General features: G+C 40.4%; 1 protein-coding gene across 1 annotated transcript in view; it reads right to left on the bottom strand.

Moving 5' to 3' along the window:
• LOC123501272 overlaps window positions 1–10,000 on the bottom strand; it is a 42,073-nt gene that overhangs the window by 837 nt on the left and 31,236 nt on the right. The window contains exon 6 of the mRNA XM_045250030.1: window positions 1–5,158. This exon is cut by the window's left edge and continues 837 nt beyond it. Coding sequence (XP_045105965.1) covers window positions 5,150–5,158 — 9 coding nt within the window. The 3' untranslated portion in view covers window positions 1–5,149. The remainder of the gene's footprint in view (window positions 5,159–10,000) is intronic.

The raw sequence follows: 10,000 nt of genomic DNA, 5'->3' as shown, positions 1-10,000 counted from the left end.
ATCCGAGTCACTCACATTTCTGAGCAGACTGTACCATTTCTCATTTCACAGGACAGAGGGAGAGGAGGAGGAGGAGGAAGAGGAGGACGAGGTTGAGTGAAGCTAAGGTTATGACTGACCGTTTTTTCTTTTCATTCTTCGTTTTCTTTTTCTTGGTTTGGGTAAAATAAATGTCCCTTTTGTGTTTGGAATTAAGAGGAGTTATATGCGTAGGAAGTGTTTTGAATTGTGACTGATGGTTTTAAATTAAAGTGAAACGCACACTCACTCACTCACTCACTCGTTTGGCGTGTCGAGAGTTATTTTGTATCATGGCACTTTTTTTGCATCACAAGAGTTTACATCAGTGTTTCATGGTGACAAACTGTACACATTCACTATTTTCATTGATGAGAGATTAGATTAACGTTCACAGCTTTGTTTTGTGTTTCTATCCTCTTTCAGTGCATTAACTGTCCTTCACGTACAACAAAACTTCACTACTTTGACTCGTGATGAGTTAGATGAGTATTTGAGTATTTAGTAATATTTTTCTTTCACAATCATTAAATATGAGTGTTAGGAGTCTTCATCATTATGACTTACGGTTCACATCCTCGCTTTCCTTCACAGGCAGAACAAACACATTCACTGCCTTGATTTACGAGTCACATGTATCATTTCACTAGACACACACTCCCGTATAAACAACTACAAAGAATGACCTTCCATTGTCCTTATTTATGTGCAAATTATACGTTTTCCTTACCACGAATGTAAAAATAATCAGTATTTTTCTCTTCTGTATGCCATTTGCTTCCTCTCCAGTCTAAATTCCCTGCTGATGACCTCCCCAAGTCCTCTGTTACAGCTGTCCGCACTCTTCCTTCAGTCTACACCCATTCACAGCAACACAAAGCCTCCTTCAGTCTTGTATGGTAAGAGAACACACGTAAATTTCAGTCTTGCAACAGTAACACAATTCTTTCCTCAGTCTTTCGCAGTATTAACGCAGTTTTTCCTTCAGTCTACACCCATTCACAGCAACACAAGGCCTTCTTCAGTCTCGTATAGTAAGAAAACACACTTATCCTTCAGTCTTGCAACAGTAACACAATTCTTTCCTCAGTCTTTCGCAGTATCAACGCAGTTTTTCCTTCAGTCTACACCCATTCACAGCAACACAAGGCCTTCTTCAGTCTTGTCTAGTAAAAGAACACACTTTAATCTTATAATAACAGTAACACAACCCCTTCTTCAGTCTCTCACAGTACCAACACACACATTCCCTTCAGTCCACGCCAGCCCAGCCAGAAAAAAAACCTCAGCAAGTCTTATAATTAACAGCACATGAATTTTCTTACCCTAGTCTTTAAATCCATGAAATAATAGTAATAATAGTAATAGTAGTAGTAATAGTAGTATAAGTAGTAGTAGTAGCAGTAGTAATAATAGTTGTAGGACAATTTTCCTCACTCTAGCATACAAGTTCACTACAGCACACCTCCGGTCTTCCACACGAGTAGTAGTAGTAGTAGTAGAAGAGCACAATGTTCCTCACTCCTCACTAACCTTCCTCACTCACACGTCAGTTTCCTCCACCCTGGCCACTGTAGAAGTCCCTAAATCATGTACAGCAATAACATAGGAACCCTTAACCACATGCACGCCCGTAGGAACCCCGCGTCACATTAGAGAAAAGCAGGAGGAGGAGAAGGAGAAGGAGAAGGAGGAGGAGGAGGAGGAGGAGGAGGAGGAGGAGGAGGAGGAGGAGGAGGAGCACGAGGAAGGAAAGTCTCACATTCAACTAATACAGAAGCTTAAATATAATGAGACGCGGAACGAGCAGGTAAGAGACGATGCAGGGTGGAAACTAAAAGGATTTCTTCCCGCCACTATAGCACTCAGGGACGAGGCAGCCGTGACTGAGAGTAAGTTTATCAATAGATTCGTTAGAAATGATTAACTCCCGAAGGATAAATCATATGTCTTTTTATCTCCTTACTCGCTTCACACAGCCTTGTAGCGCCGGCAGGGAAGGATCGGTAGGGGTGTTTATGTTTCCCGGGGCGTGTGTGGCTGACGAGGCGATGCGGAGGTTTGAAAATGAGAGAGGATTGTGTTGCGTTGTGGTGCCAGTGCCAGCCTCGTTCGGTCATGGCCAGGCAGCCTCCGTGACACTCTCCACTGTCTTCTACCCGTACTGGTTCCGATCTTGTCTTGTAGTTATCACAGGCAAAGCAGTCTTAAATCAGGATGACTAGAGCATAATCCTACCTTGCTCTCTAGTCCACAGCTTAAAAATGTTCCCTTCACCGGTTCGCTCACTCACTCACAGGCACACAGTCTTAACTTCCGCGGTGATTACAGGATCGTTTAGTGATTTTTTTTTCTCGTAATTCTATCGCTTGAAAAAATTTTGATGTTATTATTGGCAATTTAAGATTTTCAGCATAATTTTTTTTTTGTTACCTTGTTCTCAAAAATCATCTTCTGAAATGTTTCCTAACTAGTTCCCTCATTCAGCAAGTACGGCAATCATAACTTTCAGCGTGATTAGAGGCTATCAGACCATCACCTTTTTTTTTTTTCTGTAGTGTATCTCGTGAAACATTTATCTTCATTCCCTCACAAATATCATCGTTATCAGAGCGTCATTTCGTCACCTTCCTCAGATCCACCTCTCGAAACACTACTCCTGTACTTCACTCACTTCACACACTTCACTCTCGCCACCTCCACTCACACTCTTCCGGGTTTTTCAATCACTTGCTGGTACACAAATCTCGACAACGAGGAGCAATTAAGGTTAACAGACCGTCACTGCGTTATCAGTCTCTCAATACACAGCTGGAAATATTTCTAAAGCATTTAATTCACCTCATTTCCACCATTAAGACCTTTCCTTGGCCAGTTCATTCACTCCTGTCAACTGTAATCTTGCTTTTGAGGTTAAATGAGGTCAACAGAGCATCAATTTGTTATCTTGCTTTCAATACCACTCCTTGGAATATTTCTTCAGCATTTCACTCTTATTTCTCTCACCGTCACCCGTAAAATCTCTTCTGTGAGATTAGTCAAGGGTGAATGTAGCACCAATTCAATATCTTTCTGTCAATATCACTTCTTGAAATATCTCTTACGCATTTCACTCATATTTTTCTCACCATCGCCCGTAAAACCTTCTCTTTTATACAATAATCTTGCTTTTGATGGTGGTTGAGTTAGCAGAGCGTCAGTTCAATATCTTTCCGTCAATATCACTTCTTAAAATATCTCTTACGCGTTTCACTCATATCTCACCATCACCCATAAAACCTCATATACAATAATCTTACTTCAGAGGGTGATTGAGGTTAGCAGACCATAAATTCGTTATATCTTACTGTCAATATCACTTCTTGAAATATCTCTTACGTATTTCATTTATATTTCTTTCATCATCATTCGTAAAACCTTCTCTTCGGCACAATAATCTTGCTTTTGAGGGTGATTGAGTTTAACGAGCATCATTTCGTTATATTCCTTATAGTACTACTTCTTGAAATATCTCCCAAACTATTTCACTCATATTCCTCTCAACACTAGCCGTAAAACCTTCTCTTCTGTACAATAACCTTGCTTTTGAGGGTGATTGAGGTTAACATAGCATCACTTCGTTATATTCCTTTTAGTACCACTTCTTGAAATATTTCCTAACTATTTCACTCACACTATTCTCATTCTCGCCACTCAAAGCTGTCACTTCAGCTGTCCTTTCACAACCTTCTGATATAAACACAATGCTCTTCACGTCGCGGCAAGCACAGGTATTGGAGCGTCAGTTATCTATCACACTGTCTTACTCTCATCACCAACTTCTCAAAGCATCGCCTCGCTTCACCATTAACTCACAACCATTACACAACCATCAAACTACCATTAGAGCCACCCGTCGTCGTATCTGCCATTACATTCAAGCAGCAATACCAATTCTCTTGTGTAATGTTGTGGTAATAATGCCATGGGGGTTCAGAAACGCTTCCCTCTCTTATCACGATTATTTTCAAAAGCCATAGAGATGATACGCTGGATTGCCAAGGTTGTTTTACCTGCTAATAATGTAGAAATCTTGTTAATCTGCCACTAAAACCGTATATTAATTTTTAGAAACCAGTGTAGCTTCAATTAGAGATGTTTTTTTTTTTTTAAGTAGTGGCGTGGCGAGGATGTGATTCAGTATAAGGTCTTCTATGCTGCACCTGTTCCCTTCAAGAGGCGCAGGTGAGATGGGACAGGTGACAAGTATCATCCCACACACCCGATTTCTTTAGTTCACTCTATAACAAAGCGCTTACCATCAGTTAGACATTCAGTGTGTGTGTGTGTGTGTGTGTGTGTGTGTGTGTGTGTGTGTGTGTGTGTGTGTGTGTGTGTGTGTGTGTGTGTGTGTGTGTGTGTGTGTGTGTGTGTAAAAGCGGACGGTTCTTCAATATCTAAGCTTATAATTACATACGCTTTCCAATGTTCCTTTTGTTCAGGATTTTCTTTATTTGTTTATGATTTCAGTAACAATTTTTGGAGTCAAAGTCTGTCACGGCCTCTTTTCTTTGGTTTACATTTAGGTTTTGAATTTTTTCGCTGACCTTTTTTTTTTATTATTTCGTGTACAAGTTTCCAGTTTCTCCACTTGTCTGTTTTGTTTTCCCCTTTCTTTACGTTCTTTGATTTTGTTAATGTCTTTTGTTTCCTCTCTCCAACTTTTAAAACCTTTCGATTCCCTCAATTGTCTCTTTTATTTCGCTTTTTGTTTGGGGAAGAGCAATTCAGTTCCTTCATTTAACTTCTCTACTCTCTTTTTACACACTTACAATGCCTCCACTTATCTGTCTGTCTTATTTTCCTCTTCTGTCTTTTCAATGGTGCTTCCTCCAGTTAAACTTTTCGCAGCTCTATTTTCCTTTTCTCTCTTTCCGGATAAACTTCTTAAGACCGATTCCTTTCACTACTTCGCTTACTTTTCCTTCCGACTCCTTCTCGAAAGCTCCCACTATACTGCCAGTCAGCGGCGACCTTACTGACACCAACACTGACCTTGATACACCGCCACCACCACCACCACCACCACCACCTGCTGACTGGGTAACGTTCAGACCACCACCATCACCACCATCAGATGAGGATGACGCGCCTACCCTGTCTGAAAGAAAAATAGAGGGTAAATATTTAAATGTGTGCAATGTTGTATACACGAACACACGCACAGAAAAATAGAGAAAAAAAGGAAAAAAAAAAAAAAAGGGGGGTTTGAATTTGTTAGTCTTTACGATGTTGACTGACAAAGAATAGTAATAATATCAGTAGTGTGGTAAACGACAGCTCTCTCTCTCTCTCTCTCTCTCTCTCTCTCTCTCTCTCTCTCTCTCTCTCTCTCTCTCGTTGGAAAAAAGGAAAAGAATCTGTGAAAGTTGCTGCCATGATATTATTACTACTACTGCTACTACTACTACTACCACCACCACTAATACTACTACTACCACTACCACCACCACCACCACCACCACCACTACTAATACTAATACTACCACCACTACCACTACTACTACTATCACTACCACCACTGCTCAATGCCTGCTTCCCTTCCTATTCAGAGCCAGGACATCAACCTTCCTCATCGTATCTTACTTCCTCTCCTTCCTCCCTTTCATCCCTCTCTCTCCCCATCCCTCCCCTCATTCCCACCTCCCGTCGCTCCCTCCCCTTATTCAGCACCCTCTCCACTCCCTCTCTCTTTCTCTCCCCACTCCCCGCTGCTCGCTTATACAAATTCACGTATAGACTTCACTAGTATCATTGCATCTCCCTCGCGACCCACAAAGGTGATAAGCCCTCCAGCAGAGAGAGAGAGAGAGAGAGAGAGAGAGAGAGAGAGAGAGAGAGAGAGAGTATAGCAGCATGGGATAGTAAAGGAGATTTTTTTTTTCTTTCTTGGGGAATGTTTTTGAAAGTGACTGAATACAAAAAAAAAAAAAACAGAGGAAGGGAATGAAGGGAAAGAATGAGGGAAGTAAAGAAAGAGAGAAAGAAAGAAAGAGGAAGAAGAAGAAAAAAGAAGGAAAAAAAAAGAAGAAGAAGAAGAAGAAGAAGAAGAATATGATGATGATGATGATGATGATGATGAGAATGAAAAAAGAAGAAAAAAAGAAAGAAAGAAGAAAGAACTCACATTAAAGACGAGTATATATTAGAGATCAAGAAATTAATAAAGAAATTCCTTCATTAGTGAGCCTCCTCTTCTTCCTCCTCTTCTTCCTCCTCCTTCTCCTCCTCCTCCTCCACCTCATCACCATCATCTTCTTCTTCTAGTTCCTTTTCCTCCCCGTTGAAGCATCGTCAGGAGGAGAGGAAAAGGATCATTGTTGAAAGCAGGAGGAGGAGAAGGAGGAGGAGGAGGAGGAGGAGGAGGAGGAGGAGGAGGAGGAGGAGGAGGAGGAGGAGGAGGAGGAGGAGGAAGAAGAGGATGGAGAGGATAAGGCGGGATCGTAAGATAAGTGGAAGTGGGGGAAAGAAAGAAAGAAAGAAAGAAAGAAAGAAAGTAAGAAAGAAAGAAAAAAGGAGAAGAATAACCCGCAGAGAGAGAGAGAGAGAGAGAGAGAGAGAGAGAGAGAGAGAGAGAGAGAGAGAGAGAGAGAGAGAGAGAGAGAACGGAAAAAATACTTCATAAAAACTCTCTCTCTCTCTCTCACACACACACACAGGTAAATACAAAATCACTGCAGGTAAACAATATCAACCATCAACAGCGGCGTGGGAATATTTGTTACCTGGGTCACCTCACTAAACTGGCAATTAACGCGTCATTCCCCGGCAGGTTTGAGCGTGTTTGGAGCGTGTTTGAAGCCTCCAGAATGCATAGTTTATCCCGCGCTGAGCCTTTCATTGGCCGATACATTAACACGAGAAGGAAAGGGGAGGGAATGAGAGGGAGAAGGAGGGACGTGCTGGGAGGATGTGGGAGGAAGGAGAGGCAGGAGGGAGGTGGAGGGATGGAAGGGGAAAAAAAAGTATAGGAAATATGTAATGTGATAGTGGTTATTATTTGTTGGATCGTGTTTATGGGCGGTGATGGTGGTGGTGGTGCTCGTGGTGGTGGTGATTGGTAAGGAGAAGGGTTGAGAGAGGGTGTGTTGGTGGTGGTGGTGGCGGTGGTGGTGGTGACTGAGGGAAAAGGAGAGTATGAGTGAGTGCATGGGTGGGTGTTGGATGGTGTATGGGTGTGTGTATGGGTGGGTGGGTGGGTGGGTGGGGGTAGGTAAGGGGTGTTTAATTAATGTGTAATGGAACCAATGTCATCTTGTTTCCTATTGATTTACAGACAGCATCAACAAGGGAATGCTGATTTTTTGTGTGTGTGTGTGTGTGTGTGTGTGTGTGTGTGTGTGTGTGTGTGTGTGTGTGTGTGTGTGTGTGTGTGTGTGTGTGTGTGTGTGTGTGTTTGATGATGCTAGTGATAATGACGATGACAATGATAATAATAATACAAGTAGTCGTAGTAATAGTAATAGTAACAGTAATAGTAATAATAGTAGTAGTAGTAGTAGTAGTAGTAGTAGTAGTAGTAGTAGTAGTAGTAGTAGTAGTAGCAAAAGTAGTAGTAAAAATTATAACAATAACAACAACAACAAAACCAAGATACGAAGGAAAGAAACAAGTCGAGAACACAAATAAAGAAGAGAGGAAAAGAAGAAAGAGAAAGACCACAGAAAACAGAGAAATATAGAGAGAAAAAAGAAAAAAAACCTTGTCGTTACCATAATAATAATAATAATAATAATAATAATAATAATAATGATAACTGGTACACAGGCCGTAGCACTAACAGACAGTAAACAACCCTAACTACTGTCTCTTTATTGCCTATTAATATCAATACGTGGTCATAGAGTAATTATTGGCAGTATAAATCAAGAGCTCTAAGGTAACGAACCGTGGGAAATGTGGTGGTGGTGGTGGTGGTGGTGGTGGTGGTGGCTGTCAAAGTGGTGGTTGCTAGTGTCTCTGTTGTAGTGGTAGTTACTGGACTGGTTGTGAAAGTAGTTATAGTGGTTACAGTATTGATAGTGGTAGTCAGTGAGGTAGTTACGGTAATAGTTACCAAGAAAAACACCAATTAATTATAGTTATCAATGCTACACACACACACACACACACACACACACACACACACACACACACACACACACACAGTATTTCCAGTAAGAGTAAGTTGGTTGCTGTCATTATCAAGTTTCACATCAACTTCTAATGCCATGAGACGGAAAAAGCAAAGCTAATCCATTCCAGGACAGACACACAACATGCTGCACTCCACAGCCTGCCGCCCACGTTCTCATTAAGAGGAGGAGGAGGAGGAGGAGGAGGAAAAGGAGGAAGAGGAGGACGCAGCTTAGCGAGGAAGTCATATGCTGGTGATGTGTTGTTGTTGTTGTTGTTGTTGTTGTTATTACCATCATTATCATTATTATTGTTACTATTATCATTATTATTATTAATATTATTATTATTATTATTATTATTATTATTATCATTGTTATTATTATTTTCAAGAGAAGGTGAAGGAAAAAGTGTTCTCCAACCTAATCTCTCTCTCTCTCTCTCTCTCTCTCTCTCTCTCTCTCTCTCTCTGGTAAGTAAGTAAGTAAATAAGCAAGCAAGTCAGTCAGTCAGTTAGTCAGTCAATCAGTCAGTCAAACACTCAGTCAGTCAGTCAATCAGTCAGTCAGTCAATCAGTCAGTCAGTCAGCCAAACACTCAGTCAGTCAGTCAAAGTAATAAACTATAAGACCATCATAAATACCAGGACAAAATTACAAAAAAAAACACAAAAAAAAAAACAGCAATATTAACCTAACTTCCCTTCACTCACTCACCTGAACACACACACACACACACACACACACACACACACACACACACACACACACACACACACACACATATCCTCACCCACAGTGGCGCCATCTAGGACACGGCATCTCAACTAAATACACAGCCCTGTTACGCACGCTGGTACGACTTCCTTTCTTTCTATTACTTTATTTTCCGCCTCAGTTGACGTCTTTCTCATCAGCGCGCCCGGCCGGAAAAAGCAATAATGTGCGCCTGGATGGACTTAAAGAAAAAGATTTGAAAGTTGGAGGTATGTGAAAATTGAGAGGATATTATTACCTGTCGCCCCCACGTGTTGATTTCAGGTGTAAATTGGCTTATTAGCGTATCATTAGCCATTTTTATTTCTTCTTATCCTTATTCTTGTTTTTATTCTTATTTTTACTCTTAGCATTTTTCTTTATTCTTATTTTTTTTATCATTTTTATCTTGTTATTTTGTACTTTTCTGGGGTTTTTTTTCTTTGTTCCATTTTTACTTCATTTACATTTTTATACGTACTGTGTCTCTCTCTCTCTCTCTCTCTCTCTCTCTCTCTCTCTCTCTCTCTCTCTCTCTCTTAGTCTTATTATTATTATTATCATTATTTTATCTTGTACCTGTCTACTTTTTTTTTTGTCTCCGTTTCTTTTCCAGTTCTTTTATACTTTTATACGTACATTCTCTCTCTCTCTCTCTCTCTCTCTCTCTCTCTCTCTCTCTCTCTCTCTCTCTCTCTCTCTCTCTCTCTCTCTCTCTTCTGTAGTAAACATCATAACAGAGACACGACATTCTCTTGCCTAGATGAAAAAAAAAAATTAAACTAAATCAAAATAACTACACTACGAAAGAAAATAAATCAGAAAATAAATAACTAAAAGAGAAAAAGAAAAAGAAAAACCTGCCACAACAGATTAACTTTCGCGACACGCACTAAACATTACTTAAACCACACCATGTCAATAAGAATACTAACAATGAATAAGATATATGAATAAATAGATGAATAGAGTGAGCAAATAACAAAACAGGATGTAATTTCACCTTCAGTTTGAAAAAGCAAGTAGGAATGGTAACGTTGCCATAATCACAGCGAAAATTCTCCTTCTATTAT

The sequence above is a fragment of the Portunus trituberculatus genome, chromosome 9, assembly GCF_017591435.1.
Source record: "Portunus trituberculatus isolate SZX2019 chromosome 9, ASM1759143v1, whole genome shotgun sequence".
NCBI lineage: Eukaryota > Metazoa > Arthropoda > Malacostraca > Decapoda > Portunidae > Portunus > Portunus trituberculatus.
Note: the sequence above shows the minus strand (reverse complement) of the source record. Positions and strands in the feature narration are given on the sequence as shown.